This window comes from Xiphias gladius, chromosome 19 (genome assembly GCF_016859285.1).
Source record: "Xiphias gladius isolate SHS-SW01 ecotype Sanya breed wild chromosome 19, ASM1685928v1, whole genome shotgun sequence".
Taxonomy (NCBI): Eukaryota; Metazoa; Chordata; class Actinopteri; order Istiophoriformes; family Xiphiidae; genus Xiphias; species Xiphias gladius.
In genome coordinates, this window is record NC_053418.1 from 14947245 (window position 1) to 14968918 (window position 21674).

At 43.2% G+C, this 21674-nt stretch overlaps 2 protein-coding genes across 9 annotated transcripts in view; one reads left to right on the forward strand and one right to left on the reverse strand.

The window, feature by feature from the left end:
• Positions 1-15477, forward strand: part of smtnb (smoothelin b) — a 50624-nt gene extending 35147 nt beyond the window's left edge. Inside the window, exons 11-21 of one of the 6 annotated variants that reach the window (XM_040155255.1) lie at positions 7476-7661; positions 7919-7994; positions 8236-8277; positions 9236-9415; positions 9628-9690; positions 9820-9901; positions 9993-10169; positions 10263-10389; positions 10577-10728; positions 12339-12516; positions 13581-13692. In XM_040155255.1, the coding sequence (XP_040011189.1) occupies positions 7476-7661; positions 7919-7994; positions 8236-8277; positions 9236-9415; positions 9628-9690; positions 9820-9901; positions 9993-10169; positions 10263-10389; positions 10577-10728; positions 12339-12486 (1233 nt within the window). In that variant the 3' untranslated portion in view covers positions 12487-12516; positions 13581-13692. Of the gene's footprint in view, positions 1-7475; positions 7662-7918; positions 7995-8235; positions 8278-9235; positions 9416-9627; positions 9691-9819; positions 9902-9992; positions 10170-10262; positions 10390-10576; positions 10729-12338; positions 12517-13580 lie in introns of all 6 variants that reach the window. The other 5 variants (XM_040155257.1, XM_040155254.1, XM_040155256.1 and 2 more) reach the window with 5 other exon arrangements.
• selenom (selenoprotein M) lies at positions 15469-21663 on the reverse strand. 3 transcript variants are annotated; one of them, XM_040155262.1, is made up of 6 exons: positions 21316-21663; positions 18248-18398; positions 17474-17509; positions 17214-17248; positions 17018-17096; positions 15469-16469 (listed from the first exon to the last, which is right to left on the reverse strand). In XM_040155262.1, exons 1-6 carry the CDS (start codon positions 21642-21644, stop codon positions 16239-16241), a joined length of 861 nt encoding a protein of 286 aa, XP_040011196.1. In that variant the 5' UTR covers positions 21645-21663; the 3' UTR covers positions 15469-16238. The 3 variants fall into 3 exon arrangements, with proteins under 3 accessions (XP_040011196.1, XP_040011197.1, XP_040011198.1); XM_040155263.1 differs by having other exon boundaries at positions 18248-18423; positions 21316-21436; XM_040155264.1 differs by lacking the exons at positions 18248-18398; positions 21316-21663 and adding an exon at positions 18038-18113.
• Positions 21664-21674: the final 11 nt, after the last annotated feature.

Below are 21674 nucleotides of genomic sequence, written 5' to 3' on the forward strand. Positions count from 1 at the left end.
AAAAGGAGGGAGAGGAGGGAAGAACAATGTTTATCAAACACAGAGTGGGTAGCCAGTCACATCTGTCCTTGTAGGGTATGTGAAGAAGAGAGGGAGAGGGAGGGAGGTGCTCCGGGCATTACTTGTTTTCTCTCGGCAGGCCATGCCCACTGATATTTATCTGGGAAATGTTTCCTAAATCGCACCTGTCTGTCCTTATCCACACCAATTACTGTTGAAATACATGTTGACACAAGTTCTTCACAAGTTCTTAAACTGGAAGATGCAACTCTTTGCACACTCTGATTGGCTGAAAGTGGTCAGTCTTTTGATGACCAAAGTGACTGCTGTCAACCCCCCCCACCCGTGACCTTTGAGGGTTAAGCAGAACAGCTAAACTCCCATTTGCCTCATTCCTTAATCTACTCGCTCCTCCATGAAAGGAAGTGTCCTTGTGAATGGAGAGTAGGGGATTGAGAGAGAAGTGGTGTCCTTTTTACTCTTTAATGTCTGTGTATTCCACCCCCTGTGTTGAGCGCAGCGGTAATCTGGTTATGGGATCAGGGAGCTGGTTAATTAGGGCTGGGAGGAGGCTCCATGAGGCTGCAAGGAGTATTTAAGGTGTTGGAGTGAGACTGTCTCCATCAGTTAGGTCTTTGTTGAGACACACAAACACAGGGTCAGGTACAGTCTAAGATACTGCATCAGACTCTTTCTTATAGGAAAGGGATTTTGCAGGAATAGGACAAATATTCTGCAGGAGATGAGGTTGATATTTGACTGAGCCGAGTGCTGTTGCAGCATTTCCATAACGACATGCAGGTAACGTCTCTGTGTGAGTGCTAACATGTGTATGATATTACTAAATGATACATTTTAAATTATGGTAAGAAAATATATTCATTTGAAGAATGTGCATCTAGCAACTAGCTTTTTTTCATTTACAATAGTTTCTTTTCCCCCCAAGGACCTCTTTGATTACAACAGCAACCCACCAGCATAGTATGGATTAGAGCCTGCTTCATGTGTCCCTCACCAATCATTAGTTGTACCGTAAATTGTTACTATCCTGCTACCTATGTTGTTATTCATAACTGTTGGGCATGAGGGTTAGGCCACAGGCTTTAATACTGGCTGCAAAAAGTAAAACCCCAGGCATGACTCTGATGTTGCACCACTAGACTCTGTAGCACACACTGTTATCCGAACAACTGCATCATCATCCTATAGGATTAACATGAATGTCCTAATTGATAAACCACGAGGCTACGACAATAAGTACGTTTAACATCTGTCTCTCTTTTTGTCACTCAGGTAGGCTGATATTTCACCTGCTGCTGCCAGACTTGCCTAGGTTTTACCATACAAAGACAGAGCCTGAGTGACTTATTGAGATTGTAAAAACAGCAGCAGACACTGCTGGTTAGCATCAATTGGGGGGCAGCAGCTTGGTTACTCTCAGATTGATCCTGAGACCACTTGCTCTCTTACTTTCCCCGGTTTAGTCAACGTTCAAGGTTGTGTGAGAGGAGGTGATGTGTCAGGGCAGGACTCATATTAGTGTGTATTTTCAATATAGCATGAAGAGTGTGCAATATGTGGTGTAAATGTAACTTCAGTGTTGTTGATGGTTGTTTATTGACCACAGTGGTTCCTGTCTGGGACTCTTATCTGTTTGGGTGGTCCAGGCTTCTGCTTGGTGGTCTAACTTCAGAATTCAGAACATCCCCTATTTCCTTAGTTGTATGTTTTTTCACCTTCCAATAAAACATGTTAATGCTGATAGCATTAGTTCTTGCAGTGGATTGCCTATAAATTACAGTCTGAGATTCAACAGAAAGAAATTTTTTAGTTTAAATAAACAATGGAAAGACTCCAAAACAACGAAGGACAAATGTCAGTAAAATAAATACAGGTGCTCCTTTTTTATTTATTATAAAAGCAAGACCAAGAGGAAGTTAATGGCAAGGTCAAGATGCTTGTAGTGTTTCAGTGCAGTGATGAGAGTTCATTTCAGACAAGTGAGACTGGCAGCTGATTATTGATGCCTCCTGCTCCGAGTGATCACAGCTGCTCCTGAACATCTAAGCTGTTGGTCCATCATGACCACTTCGCTCGGCCTTTATAACCAGGGTGATGAAGGACAGTCAGACTCTTTCCTGTAGTCACAGAGATTGCTGCCAAGCCTCACGCACGCTGGAGAAGTGCTGCTGCGTGAACATGGACGCACAGGCCCACAGTCTGTGACAGATTGTCTCACTGACACACAGAGGAATAAAGACCCCATTGTTAACATACTGCTGATCCATGACACAACTACCCAACTAGTTCACGTGTCGCAGATTTTAAACCTGGTCTGCAGACCACAGAGCAAACTGGGGTGAAAAGCTCTGAGATTATTTTGCTGTGTGGATGAACTTGCTCTGATTTCAAAACCACTGTGTTTTATTCCTGATATGTTATTGCCATCTTAGATTTAGATCTCCATAAGGTATGTTTTTTTCCCTCATTGTCTCTTTAGACTGAAATAGCTCCATTGTTTATTTTTTATCTTTGTTGGAAGCTGCACTACGTTATTTTTGGTAGCGCTCATAAATAGCAGCAGATGGGTCACAATAGCCACAGACACTGTTGCATATAAGAGTGAGAAGAGATAAAATTTCATCCAGTTCACATTGCTACATCAGAATCCGGCATAATAATCAGCTGTACAGACTTACATGCAAGCAGGAAATAGTGTGTGTGTGTGTGTGTGTGTGTGTGTGTGTGTGTGTGTGTGTGTGTGTGTGTGTGTGTGTGTCGAGTGTGTGTGTGTGTGTGTGTCGAGTGTGTGTGTACTTTCTAGTCTTTATTTGTCATGCTCTTTCTTTCTACATCCCTTTCCTTACTGTGGATGATGTGCTTTAGTGCTTTGATGCATGGTAAGACTCGAGCCATGTCCTTCTTGGGCTTTGACCCACTTTCCCTGCTGCCAGTCACGTTTCTCTCCACTCTGCCTTGAGGCCAGATTCTTCCTGGGAACGGTTTTGCTTACCTGTAAATCACAGGAGAGACAACTATTGCTCTTTGTCACACCGTTCTCCACTGACTGGCGGTCCTGATTATTAAGATTGTAGTTGATTCGTGCACTGTGTGTATGTGTTTAGATAGATAAATAAAAATAATGGTTATACAGTCATAGAATACCATTTTTAAGGTGCAGTGAACAGTGAAGTCTTCTGTTTTGCTTGAATTTTTTAAAAGCAGTTGAATGTTTTCAATGCATTGGCATCTCATCACCAATTACAGGTTTATCACATTTTGTCATTTGTAACCTTATGCTTCTAATCAGACAGCATTCAGAGAAACAGATGTACAGTGCCATTTGATTTTTCCGCATGGACTGCATTATGCCAATAAATCCTTAGTAGACATTTAAAAGTTGTACTTGAGCGTCTTACAATTTGAACAACATACACACACACAGACTTCTGTCAACACTCTTGGAGTGTTGAAGCATTCTCAAGCATTCAGCTAGGTCCCTGCTGCTTTGTCACTAAGCCTACAACAAAATCTTGGATGGAATACAATGTCCACCCTAACATCTTTGCCTACAGATGGGGAGAACTGGGCCTTGGCTTGTCCTAACTGGTCACCCAGTCTGCTCTGTCATGGCCCTAAACACGTTGTCCTTCGTTGACCGATCTTACCTCTGGAGGTCTGCCTTGAACCACAGTCATGCAACACAACTGACCTGATTAGTCAGGACTCAGTTGGATTTTACCAGAAAGCAATTTTAAGAGGAATGAAACAATAATGTGTAACCCTTTCAACTCAGCCAAGGTCTAGAGCCACATCTAAACCCCTCATTGCCTGCCAGTCGAGGTGTGAAGGACAAGGGCTCAAAATAAAGGGAAAGTTGAAAGAGGGAGGGGTGAGTTTTCTAAATTGTCCCCCCCCCTCTGGCCTACATGAAAGCCCCAGGACTGACTAACTCAGTGGAATAATGGCAGGGCAGGAGATAAATAGACATGTCCACAGCACCTGGAAAAAGGGGGGTGGAGCTACTGCTGCCTGGGAAACAGGATTTCTTGCATGCTCATTCGCTGTCAGGGTGTCGGCTGGTGAAGAGGGGAGATTTGCTGGGGGTATAAAGACCATGCATTGCTTTGAAAGATATCTTAAACACGGACAGGGAGACACCTTCTACCATCACCTCTGAGGCAAACGCCACAGCCTTCTCTGATCTTGCACCCCAACTCAGGTTTTTGGGACACTTAAGTGGGTTTAAACTGAAAGGACTTTGACCAGTGTAACACTGAGTGTAGCTGGTCTGGCCATGCCTGGAGTGAACCTGGACTTCCTCCCAGCCTCGCAGGCCCCTCCAGAGGCTTTGGGCAGCCCAGATAGTGCTTGTGCCGAGTCTGGCCTGGAGGAGGTGATCGGTGATCTGCTTGCACAGGAGGAAGCAGAGAATGAAGAGGAGCAGTTTGGCGAGAGGAAATTTGAATTAACACTACAGTGTGCAGTTGGGGAGATCCATACTGACCTGCAGGCCTTTGGGAAGCGAGTGGATGCCCGACTGGAAGAGGCAGCAGCTCAGGTGGCTCCTCTGGCCAAGGCCATTGTCAGGCTGCAGGAGGAGAACCTGAGGCTGAGGGTTCAGCAAGAAAGGCTGGTGAGGCATGTGGAGGCCCTGTGCCAGGTAATGGGACTACCTGATCCCTCACTCCATGTACTGCCTAGCAAGGAAAGAGCACCGTCAATTCCTTGTGAAACCAAAATTCCATCCACTAATTCTCCAACTTCATCCAGTGATCCTCCAGCTTGCACTCCCCAGGACACTGCACTTGAATACAAACTTGATACTTCCTCCTGCACTCCACAAGATTCTCCATCGAGTGTGCCCAAGGACACTCCAGCTAGCACTCTTCTGGATACTCCATCAAGTGTACTCCAGGAAACTATATCATGCGCCCAGGATTCAGAATCTTCAGGGACAAGCACACCTAAGATTTCAGAGCCCTCACCTGTCCCTCACCCACCCACCTTTGCAACGCGCCGTTCCCTCTCAGCTCCCTCTCTGATGGCAAACATTTCTTGTAACAACAGCGAGGTACTGCTGTCTGTTAATGGTTCAGTTCATGACTTCTTTTAATTCAGATAAGCTGCTTAAAGAACGGGAAAGTCTTTGTTCCGGTGTTGACAATACCTGTGAATCAGCTGGCTATGAGCTGCCATAGTTGTTGTTCGTTGATTTTAATCTCACATTATGTCCTCACTTTATTTTAAAAAAAAGCTTTACCATCTCAACTGTCAGTCAGTTTTGAAAGATTATTTTTATGTGGAGGACCTTCACAGCAGTCTGTTACGGAGGTATTCCAGTCCTGTAAAACCATGTGTCTCTGATTGAGTCCGGGCTAGCACTCCTGTGTGTGTGTGTGTGTGTGTGTGTGTGTGTGTGTGTGTGTGTGTGTGTGTGTGTGTGTGTGTGTGTGTGTGTGTGTGTGTGTGTGTGTGTGTGTGTCTGCAAGCAAGTGCTCTGTTGAGTGGATACACTTCCTGGTGGAGGAAAAAAAACACATTTTAACAGTACCAGGGGACCTGGCCTATAGTTGGTCATCGATAACATTCACTTTGGCAGGAACATGAATTTAGCATTAGATGTTTTTGAAAAAGGAGCCATAAATGAAAAGGTTTTCCTTGTCTGGATTCAGAACAAGGAAGGCATTTAAGGTCTTAGATTCCTACTATAAAGATCAATGCACATGCTGTCATCTCTAGGCTTGTGTGCTCTATGAACTCTTAAAATCCCATAACAAACTCTGTGTTTTTGTTTGTGTGTGCACTAGTGACATTTCGAGAGATATTGAGTATTTGCGACATTATCTTCAGTTAGTCAACCAGCCAGAGTTCATATTCCTGTCTAATCCTGCAAAGACAGCTGGGTCTGTCAATCAGCTGCTCTAGTAAAGGTGATGGACTTCTCCTAAGTGACTATGATAATGAGGGTTGACCTTATCAGATCTTTTTTTTTTTTCCATATGTCTTTGTGCAATACCAGCTATTTCTCCCCTGTCAATTCATAATTCTGCTGCATAAGACTGTATTGTAGGTCTAAGCAGTGAATCAAAAAGTTTTCAAAAGGGTTGTAGCCCTTCTCCCATTTGAGAAAAAACAAAACAAAACAAAAAGAGCATTTTATGCCACAGAGGCTCAATTGCTGAAAAATATACTGAAACTGAATTAAACATGACTGGAGCAACAAGGTTATCTGGGATTTTCTCACCCCACACACATTCTCTTGTTGCCGACTCAGAGCCCTTGTTTGGCTGTGTTGTGTCCCAAAACATTCCTGATCGGTCAAGTGCCTCTCAGTCCAGCCTGTCCCATGGGTCAGAACTCTGTGTCCAGAAAAGTCTTAAAACCAGGGGCCACCCGTGATCACACGGCTCTGTGGCTCTGCTGGGCAGTGTCCCTCCCTGGTGAGACCTGGCCCAGCTGGGGCCCGCAGAGAGGAGGGCTGATAGGGGAGATAGTGTGGATAGAGACGGGGCCAGCTGTCTGAGCTATATCTGGACCTAGACTCAGTAACAACAAAAGCATTGAAGTCACACCTAGAGCCTATGGTCTGTCACAGGCATAGAGCACCATATGAAAATTTAGGAAGTGTTTCCTGCAAGATTTGTGGTCACTCAGAATTTGCTGCTCGATAGTCAGATTAACCCAAATAACCTGTAAGGTTCTCATGGCGCTCTACTTCCTCTTTACTTCTGCTCCTATGCTCACCAGTCCTTCTACGGTGTACATACCAAAAGGATGGCTTTGGTCGTTTTCCCTCCGAGTTTATAACTTCTAATGCATGCATAATGCCCATCTTACAGCCGTAATGGTGTACCAAAAAACTGTCACATAAGCTCTTGGTTCACAGCCGCTCAGTATCATTTAGACACTCCACGTGTCAGTCACACTCCATGAACTGAGTGAACAGTAACTTGGCTGGGTTCCCCTTTCTCTCATTTGCTTACTGTCACTCTCTCTCTGACATGGCTGGGAGGTAGAGGGGATGGAAGAAATGATGAGATATGGTGAGTGGGCATTAGTGGTACGAAAAGAGATTATTAGAGGGAGGGAAAGATGTGAACTCTACAGCCATAATAGGCCTGAGTGCGTGAAATAGATTGCAGTGTGTTTAACCTAAAATCCTCTTGTGCCTGTTACGTCTTAAATGTCAGCAAGCTCTAGTTATGGTTTTTTTAAAACCTTCCTCCTGGTTTCATAAATACAGAACTTAGGACGCAAGCTCCAGGTTAGGAGCTCCCAGATGGAAATGCAAATATCCAGCGAAGGTGACAGTTTTATTTTTAAAATGAATCTAGACAATACCTCTAGTCTGAGGTATTGTGCAGTCTGGGATTAATAAGTGCCACACTGTGTCGTCCTGAATGTCTGCGTACGTATGCTCTTACTCATGGCGTGTGTGTGTGTGTTTGTGTTTGTGTTTGTGTTATTTGCAGATGGAGACAGAGCCTGTTATAGCCTCTGAGCCGGTGTTTTCAGCTGGACCGTCTGTCCAGGTGGCGTGTCAAGTCCCAGCCATCCCCAACGGCTCCGGCGCTCAGGCCAAACCTGACGAGTGCTCTGGAAAACTGACTGCCGAACAGCTGGCTGCTATCGAGGATGAAGAGCTCCTTGACAAAATGGTACTTCACACCCATGTTATATTTCTAGATGATTTAGATGTAAAAGCAGCACTTTGTAATGAACACAGCAGCTTCAGTCATGCAGAAATCTCGCCAGCTGTGGGAAGGTATATTTTTAAAAGTCACAGCTCAGTGTTGTGTGTATGCATAATGTTAGAACTGCCTACATAAATACAGCCATGCCACTTTGGCTTTTTGTGGGGAATGACCTCTCATTGTTTCCGTGTGTGTGTATGTTTTTTATTTTCCTACTACAGCTCGATGAGTCGAAAGACTTTGAAGAGAGGAAAATGATCCGTGCAGCCATGAGAGACCTTCGCAAGAGAAAGAGAGGTAACAGCATAAAGAAAAACAATCTTCTGTTACTCCAACCATATAAAAATTTCTGATCCACTCAATTTTTCATGACTTCTGCTTTCTTTCAAATCATGAAAGGTAGAGACACTGTCTCATTATAATGATGACTTTTAATTTACATTTGTTTTTCATTATTGTCAGTTTTTTTCTGTCTGTCCTTTACAAATTTTAAACAAACTTGCAATTTCCACATGATTTCTATCCATTCTGCCCTCAGAGGTCATGCTGGGATGTACTCAAGAGGAAATAGGTGGGGAAGGTTTGTGTGCAGTGTGCATTAAGAAGTGATACTTGCCTGCGTTTGTCTTTTTGTGTGCACCATCCTGTCATTGTCTGACCACTACAATATATAAACAGTTTACCTCTCAGATCTCTGCGCTTGATGATGAAGGATCTGTTAAAAATTTTTTTAATGTGCATGAATCCTGTTGTTTTTTGTTTTTTTTTGTTTGTTTTTTTGTGGAGTGTTTTACACTCATTACAGTGTGCTGCAACTTCATTACTGAAACATCTTCCACATTGAACATATTCTCGTTTTGCAGTGAGCACTCACCATGTGGTTTCATTCGGTGTCTGGTTGCATTTAGCTGACAGTTGAACGTCCTAATTGGATTCCCAGATTTGAGTGCACTCTAGAAAAATCTGTAAAAGTTCAGTGCACTCAGGGGCATCGAGCATACAAAAGGTCCAAGACTGCCCTTAGTGCCCTAACCTCTTTAGATAAAGAAAAGACATGTCAGACAGAACTAAACAGAGAGTTTAAGAATGGATGTCTGACATTAACAGTGCATGGCATGTTTAAATACATATATACCTCAGGAAAAAGCTTGAGGTAACAGTGCAGGCGTCAAGGTATTCTGGACATTGCTGAAGCTGGCGCAGCCTTCCCCAGGGGACAATCGGAGTGTGTTTGCTCTCTTTGATCTGTGATGTTTGTGCAGTACATATTACTTGACAGCTTTGGCTCAACTGCGAGCCTCCCACCTGTGGGTGTTTGTGCGTTCAGAGAAATTTTACGGTACTGTGGAAAGAATCCTGAAAGGCATCGCCTCAAATTTGGAAGCCTTGTTTTAATCCATCTTTGTGGCAGTCAGATGAGGTGCTGTCAGTTTGTTTAGGACCTCTTGTCCTTCTCCTCCTCTTTTTCCACTGACATCATCTCTCCACCTCCGCCTCCACATCTCCATCCCACCAACCTATTTTCTCCTCCAACCCAGACCAGAGAGAAAAGGAGCGTGAGACGAGGCTGCAGGAGCTGCGGCAGCAGAGAGAAGAGCGTTCACAGAAAGGTCGTGCTGGCGTCGGAGCAGGAGAGGTGGTGATGAGGAAGGTGGAGAAGTCGGCAGATGGCTCCACACTAAGTCAAGTCACAAAGACAAACCGCTTTGCCCAGTCTGGTACTTTGTTTTTGTCTTTCTCTGTTACCTTCTTTAAACCTTTCTTGAACTTGTGCTCAATCACTGTAGTCAACAAAGAAAGAATTCTTATTTACATTGACATCTTCCGAAAAGAACATCATGGGAGGGAAGACAGAAAAATAAAAAGATAGCAGTGAAAAGACTGTAAAAGAAAACTCATGGACACCACCCTTGTGTGTTTGTGCGTTCAGATGATGGGAGCAGATCAACACGCAGCACTGTCGTCGAGGCCAGTTATGTGCAGAAAACAGACAGTGAGTCATTACTTCATTTTGCTTTCTGGCTTTCTTACGTCGTTATCATTATATAATCATTGCAATCGTATCATTAATGTCATTAAATGTGCGTTGGTTTATCACGACACAGTTCTGTTTGCATTTCAGGAGGGACAGTCCAGTCAAAATCATACAGCTACACCTCTTCCACTTCCTCTTCCTCCTCTAACACAAGCAAAAAAGTGGGCAGGTGGGTCATGAAACATCAGCAAAATAACTGCACTAAATGTAAAATCCCTCAACCTTCACAAATGAACTTACTGTACATGTCGCTGCTTCAGTGTCTTTGATCGCGAGGATGACACATCGACTCGCAGTGGCAGTGGTGGATTGGCCGCTGTGGAGCGAAGGCAGGCGGAGAGACGCAGGGAGCTGATGAGGGCTCAGACTCTGCCAAAGACCTCAGCCATGCAGGCCCGCAAAGCCATGATAGAGAAGTTGGAGAAGGAGGGAGGCGGGTAAGTATAAACAGAGAGGTAGCTGCTACCAAAGAAAGAAAAGGAGCAGATCAAAGCTTGTAAATATTAACTCAAACCTGACTTTTCATTTAGCCTTGGAAATCAGGCGGTCGCCAGGGTAAACAAGGTTCAGCGTTCCACCAGCTTTGGCGTACCCAACGCAAACTCCATCAAGCAGATGCTACTCGACTGGTGCCGTGCGAAGACCCGCTCATATGAGGTTAGCCGACCGACCAGGGAGGCTCTCTGTGTGTTGAGTGCTCTTCTTTAATGTCATCCAATAAAGCTTGAGCTGAACCTGATGATTTAGACAAGATAGGCTGAGATAATATTTTCCTACTTTGGGAATGTTTTCATCGCTTATATATCACTGCCTCCATATCTATTTGATTTGTCTTCTCCCTCAGAATGTGGATATTCAGAATTTTTCATCCAGTTGGAGCAATGGCATGGCATTTTGTGCCCTGGTGCACCATTTCTTCCCTGACGCCTTCGACTACGACTCCCTGAGCCCCAGCAACCGCAGGCAAAACTTTGAGGTGGCTTTCAGCTCTGCAGAGTGAGTACACACAACAGATGTGCTTGTCCTAGTAATGTGTACTAATCACACCAGTTTGGGTGTTGTTAAGTTTTGACTGCAATGGGAGGCTTCAACCGACTTTGTTGGAGAAACCACGTCAACCACAGTGAACCTTTGTTTTTGTTAAGATAGACAGAGTAAATGTGAAGAATATGTGGAGAAACCGGTGGAGGAAGCTACTTCAGGCTTAGTTCTCCTCCATGGCTTAACGTTATAGACATTATCTTCCAACCAAGGTTGTCATGGAGTGAATACACAATGACAATCAAACAATTCAAGCCAGTTTTTATGGACTGCTCCCGGCCCAAACAACACATTTTCCTTCCTTTGTGCTGTAAGGATTTTCCCATCCTTCTCTCATCTGTTTGTAAAATCCACCGATAGCTTTTATTCAGTGGTGCCTTTTACCAACATCTACTTGAGCGTGAAGTACCGAGATGGACCCAGAACATGTGGAAGCTTCTCGACTGATGTCCGAGTGCTAACTTTCCCTGTCTCTCCCAGGTGTATCAAGCCCCCTCAAGGCTGAGTGAGCCCCATTACTACTCTAATAACTCCGCCTCTAAACCTCCACTCTCCATCTGTCTTCTACTATGAGTAACTGCTGTGACACCCTTCATCTGCTCTAAACCAGAGACCCATGAGCAAAACCTCCCCAAACAACAACCAGGTTAAAAAAGGACAAGCTCTCGGCTGCACCTCCAATATTTTATCCCTGTTTTTTATTCCTAATCTTTCTCTCTCATTTTCTTCTCTCTTTATCATCCCTCTTGCATCACAGAATTCTCACTTGTGATGCCCCACCCACCCACCTGTGTGTGTGTGTGTTTTCAAATGCTCCTAGTAGGATAATGTCCATGCTGATGTTTCTAGTAATGATTTATATTCACCCAACCACAGCCCATCTTTCTACCTGTGTGTTGCACTATCACTCACTTCCCCGGGCACTCCCGACCCTCCCAACAGTTTGCTGTTATCTGGAATCCCAAACACACATTCACACACACTCCATCCTGTGCACCAGTTTGTTTTTAGAGTCACCATATGGTTGTATCTTTGTCTTTTTTTGCAGAATCCTTGTTGTTTTTTTCATTGTGTCTTGTGTTTCATAGATTTATTGAAATGGTCCAAAGTCTCTTTGTCTTCGTGCACAGAAAAAAACAACAACAACAAACAAAAAGGCTAAATGAGCCTCAAATGACGCTCATTTGACATTTTGTTTTTGACTCATGTATGTATAAGTGTGCTTGCCACATACTGTACGTATCATGATGTTCATGAAGCATGTCAACTCATGGATATATTTGTGAACAGAGAATGTAATGTTATTGTTTTGTGTCCTTTCTCTCTCCCTCTTTCTTTTCACCCTGAACCTTTTACATTTGGCTGCTCACTGCTTTATCTGTTTTTTTTCCCTCATTTTTTTCTTTCTTTCCCACACTTTGTCCACTATCTCTGTCCTGTTCCTTCTGTCTCTTTTTATCTGTACGTCACTCTCGGCCCTTCCTGTCCTCTACTTTGTGTCTCTCTGTTTGGGTCTTCCTTTCTTTCCCTTGACGCCCCCCCCCCCTTGATGGGCGTGGCCGCAGGAAGCTAGTGGACTGTCCCCAGCTGTTGGATGTGGACGACATGGTGAAGATGCGCGAGCCAGATTGGAAGTGTGTGTACACGTACCTGCAGGAGTTCTACAGGGGTCTGGTGACGAAGGGCCTGGTTAAAACCAAAAACTCCTCCTAGAGTCGCACCCCACCTAAAACTGAACCCATGGTGAGAGAGGGGACACGCCTACGACGGAACCTCACTTTGGTTCTGACAGACGTAAAGGGGTGGAGAGAGAGAGAGTGTGTGTGTGTGTGTGTGTGTGTGTGTGTTTTGAGTTTGTTTAACTGCAACTTTTTACCAGCTGGTAGGATTTATATTAAACTTGGTGGTTCAGAAAACCCCATTATTGGCTTTAGAATATTTGATCCTTCATGTTAATTTGAAGCCTCCGAGGTCCAAAGTACCAAACGTGTGCACGTGCGTGCGTCCATGTGTGCATTTCCAGGCAGAGAGCCAGGACCATCTGCATCTCAGCACTTTTAAAGGCACTGCTGTATCGCAATGTTTCAAACAGAGGAGTTAAGAAACAAAGCAGAGAACTAAAAGGCTGTTCTGTCCACTGACTTTTTGTCAAATGTGAGTTTACAGGTGTTTATGCACTTGGCTTGTAAAGGCTTTTAATATATTGTAGAATAGAGTGCAGAATGACCTATGTCTACATTTCCTTAAATAACAAAACAGATTTTATGTTGTTGACATTTATTTTTAACTGCAAATGACTTACCCTTGTGCAGCTCCTGTTACCCTACTCTTTGTCTGTGTAGGGTGTCCCAGAGGGTTTACAGTATGTGGAGATAATGCCACCCAGTGGTCACTCTCTACATCACTCACATGCGAGGTCTTTGTTCTTTAGGCAGTTTATTGAAATACACTGCATCCGTGAAGTTTATTCATAAAGAGCTTTAAAAGGGATTTCCACACTGTAGTTTAAGGAAACCAAATAGGATTTTTAAAAAAAAGAAAAGACAAATTAGAAGATAACCAGAACAAAGAAGGGCCAGAGCTTGTCAGTGCAGAAGTGTGTGTGAGTAACACTAGCTTTTTTCTTTGGTTAATGATCATGAGAAAGCACCTCATAGATGATTAATTATGAAAAATCCTGATTGAACATGATGGTTTGGAAATCTGAAGAAAATATCCTCCTCCCTAGTCCATCTGTGGTCTTCTCCCACCCTGTCTCTAAATCCTCCTCTTTCTCATTCACATTTTCATATATGCCTGTTCCTCAGGGCCTTCGCCAACTGCATGCCTTTGCTGGAGGTGGAGGACATGATGATCATGGGTAGCAAACCCGACTCCAAATGCGTCTTCACCTACGTACAGTCTCTGGTCAACCACCTGCGCAGATACGAGATGTCCATGGGTCGGTCCTCTGACCTCTGACCTGTGCTCAGTGAGCGCTCAAAAAGTGACCCCCCCCCCCACCTCTCCCATATACCTTCACCAGCCCTGAGCTCTCCCCAGCTCCATTGTCACCTGATGACTGCCTCTGCTCTGACAGGCTGTGTCACAGAGTTGCACCTCTCCAATGGAAAAGTTGGGGAGGAAAATGTGTGTGTGTGTGTGTGTGTGTGTGTGTGTCTGTGTCTGTGTCTGTGTCTGTGTGTGTGTGTGTGTGTGTGTGTGTGTGTGTGTGTGTGTGTGTGTGTGTGTGTGTGTGTGTGTGTGTGTGTGTGTGTGTGTGTCAGTTTATCTATGTTGGCAGTGGTGATGTGTATCCATTATTTCAGTTCTATTCTGGACACACATTGTTAACACAAAGTCCACCCTTCTCTAGCAAGAGAGCACCAAGGTTTTTATAAGATTACCTTTTAAGCTTTAAAATTTTAAATACTTTTTGTACTCAAACTCAGCTTTGTATTGGGTAATATGTAACATACAGTAGTACTGAAAAAGACCTCAAGAAAAAAAAGAGAAATATTTTTATAGTATTTCCCCTTTTAAATTATTTACACCTACATTTTTCTCTGCTACACTGTTGTAATTATTGTAATTTGTTAGCATTGCTGTTGGTAATTCCACTGAAGAAGAAAAATATACCCAGCCCAATATATGATACATTACTTGGTTTTCATTTTGGTACTTTTTCATTTTTACCAAACTATGGTTGATTTTGGTATGTTCATTAAGTTATTACTGTTCTCATGTTGATATAATCAATTAGCATATTACTATTTAATGCATGAGCACAGGGATGTTCTTTCTTCATTGTTCAAATGGATTCAACATTGTTATGCTGTTGTTATGTCAGAGTCCAGCGCTGAGTAATCTCACCTTTATGAATTTTACAGTGCTACTGAGAAGATGTTTCAGATTTTTTGCACATTTCACCCATCCTGTATTACTGTATCATCGTATTATTCTGAAGGCAAAAATGCTTGTAGTTCAACGTGTTTTTTTATTCAAGTAGAACAAACACAAGAGGAGTGGGTTGAAGTCTGATATACAGCTGAATTGTACCATTACTTGATGTTTCTTACTGCTTGACTGACACCATATGCACAAAAAACCCTTATCATTGCTGCCATCGTCCCCCAGAATTACTGCCACACCCTGCCAAACACACTCACACACAGCTCTTTTAGAGGGCTCATATTTATGCTTGGATAGATTTTCGTGACATATATAATTTTTTCTTTTGTTAGTGTGTACATTTTACTTTTAAAAGTTCTGTCTAAATTAAGTCAGTAAGCTCAAGCTACAACGATGTTTTGTGAAACAAAATTGGTGTCACTTTTTGGACAAATTATGGGCCAGATGAAAGCCGGCTTTCAGTTTAAACATGAGTAATAGTGACTAAACTTAACTGCTAATTGTATATTTTACAACATGAAGCTAAAATTTTTGAATGAAGATTTTTATTCTGCTTGTGAAATTAAGGTTCCTTTGAGAAGATGTCTAAAATTTGATTTCAGAGCTGATTTTGGTGAAACTTATTTCTTAAAGCTCTGTTTTAGTAGATTTAGAGAAATTATTTGAGAATTATTCCACTGCTGCCAACTGAAAGAAAATTCCTTCCAACTAGCAGGGAGTGCTGTATATAAGAGCTTAAACACATTACAATTTCATGTTTCTGTGCACCACAGTTAAATGTGAATTAACAATTAAACCAATTTGAGAAATGAATGCGTTTGTGGGGGATTATTGCTCTAAATTATCTCATAAAACACTTGGCATTTTCATTTTCCACATCCAATTATTCCTATCATGTATCAAACGTTAACATTCCTGCTCCACCTATCGGCAATTTAGAGTCTCAGATCTGGAGTGTAAGAGGAAATAGACATGAGAACATAAACTTTTAACAGGAAGGACCAGGAATAGGGACACTTTTTTTTTTCTTTTTTTTTTTTAAATATTTTATTATTTTCTTCTTTTACCACCCTTCCACTTGAATCCTCATGTGTGTGTCAGTCCAACCCATCAGAGCATGGAGCATCAACCTCAGGCCAGTCGGAAAATTTTCAGCCTGGGGCTTCATTCCGTCTCACAGTAGGTAGGAAGCAGTGAGACACACAAGAGGACTCAAGAGAGGTGAAGATCCTGAAGACAGCTGACACATCATGGGCCAAAAAACAAAATATAACAAACACACTTCCAGTCTTGTGTGGAGAGGAAAAGCACTCACAAAGTGGCCTGTTGGGTTATTACTGCTAAAAAAAAGAACAGACGGCAAGAACAATATGTGCAAATTCAGAGTGTGGGTCTTTAAAAGGCCTTTTGCTGATGCTAAGATTGTGTCCTTTCCCAAGGGCTGATCCATGATCTGCTGGCCTTATTCTGAAATGACAATCATTTCATCATCATCATGTCATAAACTGCAGTGGTGGAGCAGCTATGGGGAAGAATGGTATTGTTATATTCCTTCTTTTCTCCAATCTGACGGGTTATAGGTCAGTGTGCTTGACCTCTGCATTGGGCTCTGAGGAGGCGTTCTCTGTGGCAAGAGAAGAAGTGGAAGGTGTGTAGGCCGGCTCGTGTTTAAACGGGCTGTCTTTGGCAGGAGAGAAGCGAAACTCTTCGGGCACCTCGTCCTCAGGTTGAGTCTTCTTGTAGAAACCCAGTTTCCCCAGCAGCTCATTGATCTCAGAGCGGGTCATGTCAGACAGGGCAATCCGCTGTGGAGGAAGCACACAGGTTATTCCACTGAATTTGCATGAAAAACTGCAATACACAGTACATTCAACATTTTGTGAGCTCTTCTATAAACACTGAGATGAACATTGATGGGTTTTAAAAGTAGATAAAACATTAATTATGAGAAGAAACATTAAAGCCGCACACAAACTATCCACATTTGCCATCACCAAATGTGGATAGTTTTCTGCCCCCACGTAGCCAAAAATATAGATTAATGCAGCTATAAATTATTCTTTTATTTCTCTTTCGGCATTGATACAGCAAAAGCTGTTCAAAAGGCAGTTTTAAAATATTGCCCAAGGCCCCCTTTTGTAATATCTGAAAATTGGCTGGTATGATATGACCCTGTCCTAAACTACAATGCGTGCCACAGTCCACTTGCTATCACTTAGACTGCACCTATTTTCATCAGTGCAGTCTAACTTACGCCATCAAGATCATTTTGTAGATGCTATAGTCGTATTTAAATTCTACATTCTACAAATAATAAGTACAATAAAATTAATATATGGAAAACAAGACTTACATCCAGCTCTTCAAAATAGTGGTTCAGGAGGACAAGCTCAGGGTCGGCTCCAGGAATGTGCTTCATTACCAGGTTATGGCTGAGGTAGTGATAGTCAAGGATTGGCGCAGAGAGAAAATGCTAGATTTTTTAAATCAATTTATAAATACACATATTTAAGACCAAGTTATGGTGATGTACTTGAATGAAAGGATACTAAAGAGGAATATCCTGGACCACAAAGGCTTTCACCTGCAGAAAGAGATGGGATTAATGCCTTTCACTCAAGGCTGGTTTCAGTGAGAGATCTGTCAGGGACTATGTGAAACCCTACAGTTAATGTAAAGCCTAAAATGTTCTGTCTCAGACAGCAAACACTTTTTAGGCTGGGATTAGCTTCAGTGTGCCTCTGACGCTGGGTCTCGGCGCGTTGTCCATTTTGTTCCTGTTGATTAAATAACTGAGGGTTAAACTTACCTCTCTGAGCTTGTTCAGCTGTCATCCACCACATGTCTGGAGAGAGACAGAACATAAGATTCAGGAAATTGTTACAAGCAGTTCCCATACTCAGGAAATGAGACATCACCAGGATTAAGGAGAAGATTATTTTGCTGCAGTTTTGGGTAAGGTTCTCTGTAATGTTTTTGTACCATTGCGCAGAATTAAGTAGGCCTCTGGGCAGGATGCCTAACCCATTTTTGCAGAAGCTTGAGCCTTAGGTATAAAGTAGCAGGTGTGACTAACACAACAACAGCAACAGATACCACACTTTTGTTCAGTGATGCTGGCAAGTTGGAGATTGGGTGACACCCTGGGGAAAAACTGCATGGTTTCTCACAAACAGATGGGGAAGAGTTTCAGAAACCTTTGTGCGGGACCCCGACCTCCTGTTACGCACCCTGAGCCTCTTTTCCCTCTCAAAATGACCACCAAGCCACTTCACACTCGTTTTTGTGGTTATTACAATAATAAAATGCGACATAGAGTGTGTACAGCCAGTCTCCTTGGTTGGGTACCATTAACAGACGGTGAACCACTCACTTCACTCAAACTCACTCCACTCCCCTGGAAGAATCTCTCACGCATGCGCCCAACACAGAAGTTTTCGGGTTGGAAAGAAGCGCACCCAATCGCCCATTTAAACAAACTGGAATCAGAAACTGGCTCCATAACCCTCGGCCCAGCGTTTCCGTAAATATAAACCACCCTACTTTCATGAATGAAGCGTGGTATAAAGAAGCCTCACTGTACCTCCACCCTCGCTTTTGCAAGCCCGTCCAGTTTCTTCAGATCCACATCGTAGGCCGAGGCGCAGTGAAGTAAACTGGCCAACAGAATCAGCCACATTGTTTGCCCTGGTTCAGGTCGCGTACCGGGACTCGCTCTGCTCCGGGACCAGTACCTGCAGATGCGGGTATGTAACTGAGCTGATGAGAGGAGAAAGAGGAGGAGGAGGAGGAGGAGGGGAGATGATGTGTAGCTATGTCACGTCCGGACCTCTTGCCACGTCAAATATTTCTCCCAGAGGAGAGAGAGGCGTGGAGGGGGCGCCCATTGGTTTTCAGTGCGATGATCCCCATCAATACACAGTTAATCCCATAGACTTGATAAGCAATCTATGTCTAATCCGCCTAAATGTGAAGAGGAAAGAGATTCCTGAAAACAGGCCGACATATTACCTACCTGTCCTCTTCATTTCATTTATGCCCCTTGCGAGTAAGAAGGTGGCAGGGGAAGGTGGGCTGTTTTATATTTAGAGACAATGATCAGATACTGAAATAATACAAACATCACTGCATAAGTCCCTACATGTAGTGGAGAACTGACCTTGAGGGTAATGAGACACTGTTTCTAAGAAACTATACAAAGTTAATCATGTGATCCCAGAGTCCTGTCAAGAAATGGGATCTTTGCTATGTGAAGTTATTTTTCTCACTAGCATATAGATGCAGACCTATTTAGCATATTTGTTTGGCAGCAAACATGGAGACCTGAGCTACACTGGAGTACAGCTTTCTAAATGAATGTAATGTTTGTGTCACTAACCTTGAGGCAGTCGCTGACCAAATGGCTCGGTTCAGGCCTACATGATCGTATTCAAATTTATATTCTGTTGACGTCAACACATACATAGTGGCAACTGAATTCCAACTTCAGCATTTCAGTGTAATACAACACAACAAGCTACAGCTTCACAAGTTACCACAAAAAATTGCCGCAGTTATTGTGCACACTTGCATGTGCTTAGGGGTCATTTTCCTAATTTTCCAGATGTTCTACCATGAAGCAGGGATTTGAGCCATCTTGGGAGATTTCAAAAGCGGTTCAGGAGACATCGGATCTGAATTTGGTTTGAAGAGTTGCAAAGGAACAGCAGATATAGGAACACTGAAGCGATATAATGAGGCGAGCGGCAAAGAATAAGGTAACACGACAGCAGGTTATGAGACACGCACACTGACCTATATACTGCACATGAACCTGTGTTGTTGTCTGTGTGATTCAGGACAGAGGCAGAAGAGAAAGACGTACAACACTGCTGATCCATGCTAGAATATTAGGCCCACGGGAAGGATTACAAAAAAAAACTTCTAGTTGCTACTACGTGCTGCTACTTATATGAGGGTACAGTAAAGTGGTGTCAAATTAAAAAGGTTTTAATGCTTATGTGGCAGTAAGCGGACTAGTTAAATCTTTATTTAAATGTTTATATGTTTACTAAAAATATATAAAATTTTGGGTTATAAATGATCAGCCATTGAGCTTTTCTGATAGAGTGAAACAAATGAATCTGCTGTTTTACTACATTTATATAATCCTGGACTCATCCTAAAGAACTTCCAGGCTATTTTTCCCAGTTTAAATCTGAGGGAAACTTTATCTATTCACAGTGAAACAGGGACAGATTCTTTAGTTTTGTGCACAATCCGGATTTTGTGCTCATTAAGTTTTAAAATCTCTCATTGCCCAAAATGTGACACGTTTGAACAGCTCTGCAAAGAAACGAGACTCTACTGTTCAGCTCAGTCGTGGTGACACAGTTCCTCTGACCATCAAAACGTCTCTCACATTCATGTTTTGGGAACCTGATCTGCACTTAGGAATCTGTCCCCGCACTGTCTTATATTAAAGACTCACTATAACCAGAGGTGATTATGGAATGTGGGAGGAAGAAAATCTCGTTGGACTCCTCTGACTGTCATGGTGTAGCTGTAAAAGAGCACAGCATTTTCCCTTTCCATAACAGCTATGTGAATTCCTGATATAAATCTTTAATATATTCTCTTGAGTGTCATCAGAAAAATGGCAATTTAGAGCTATAATTGTACTGATTGTTTGGACAGTGGGGGAATGAGAAGAAATTGACTTTTTTTTTTTAGAGAGTTTTCACTCTCTCCACCAATCAGTCTAGCCCACTTTGTGATTTTGGGCTGCATACAGTATACAAATAAGATGAGATACAGGTTAGTGCAGTCAAAAATGCTTTACAGGTGATTGACCCGCTATAAAACAGTGGAAACGTATTGTAAGTAATGCAATTGGAAACCAATACACATGAAAAAAACAGAAATATATAGTGTGTGTTTGCAGTGTGAATAAGATGCTTGAATTTAAGTCACAGTAAAATGAGAAAAGACAAGAGTACAACTTAATTTACCCGAAAGGAAAATTTTGTGCCAAAGATGCTCGATACACATGGTGAAATAAAAATGCAGACAATGCATCAGCCTATATGGAGCTCAAACCAGTGCCTCAACAGAGAGGACAACTGAAGCAGAAGTAGAAAAATTAGAACTGGACCATCTGGTTATAGTGAAAACCCTTTAAAAGGGTGGTTTTAATAAAGTTTTTGCATGAAGCATGTCTCCATTTGACCTCTGTTGGGGCTTAGTGGGGGGCCCATAGCAATATTTTGCACGGAGGGCGAGGAGGGCTCATGGATGGATTATGACGAAATGGGGCTGGACAAAGTCTTACACCCAGTAATCTTAGCTGGGTTCCTTTTTTTCCTGACAAGGCGTTTTGACAAAGGGTTATTTAAGAGATGCAGGTGAGGCCATTAACCCTCCCCGCTGTTCTGTAATTGTGCCACGCACTTCGCCATGCCGACCACCGGGCGGCAGTAGTGCTTCGCATAGACTTAGACCACATAGAACGGCCGTTCCCCTGCCCAACCTACAGAGTTGAACGGTACTTTTGGCTCCCGCCCCGATAAAGGCTACCGGAGTAGTAGTCAGGGAAAACAGCGTCGAGTGTACGAGCGTGTCACAGAGCGCGAACTGTCCTCTCAGCTCGCTGCCAGGACGTGTCCTTCCTACTTGCTTTGGTTCTGTGAGCTCCATAGGCGGACTCGACTGTAATCATCAGCCCGACATCGTTGGCAGGCAGCGGCTGCTCGTTTACGGAAGCGCTCTCGGATGTCTTGTTTGATTTGAAGGTTACGGGGGGGGGGGGGCAGGACGCGGCTGCTGCAGCCTGTGTCTTTAAACGCAGGAGGAGACGTTTGTGTTTGTGAGAGATGTAGCCTGCCTGGCAAAAAATCTGTCGCCGGCGTCGCTCTAAACCCACCTGCTCCTCCTCCTCCTCCTCCCCCCGTCATCTCCACGCCGAGGTCGGAAGGAAGGCGCTGGGATGCCGATGGTTTCATCTGGGAGGCGACTGGACAGGAAAGTTCAGT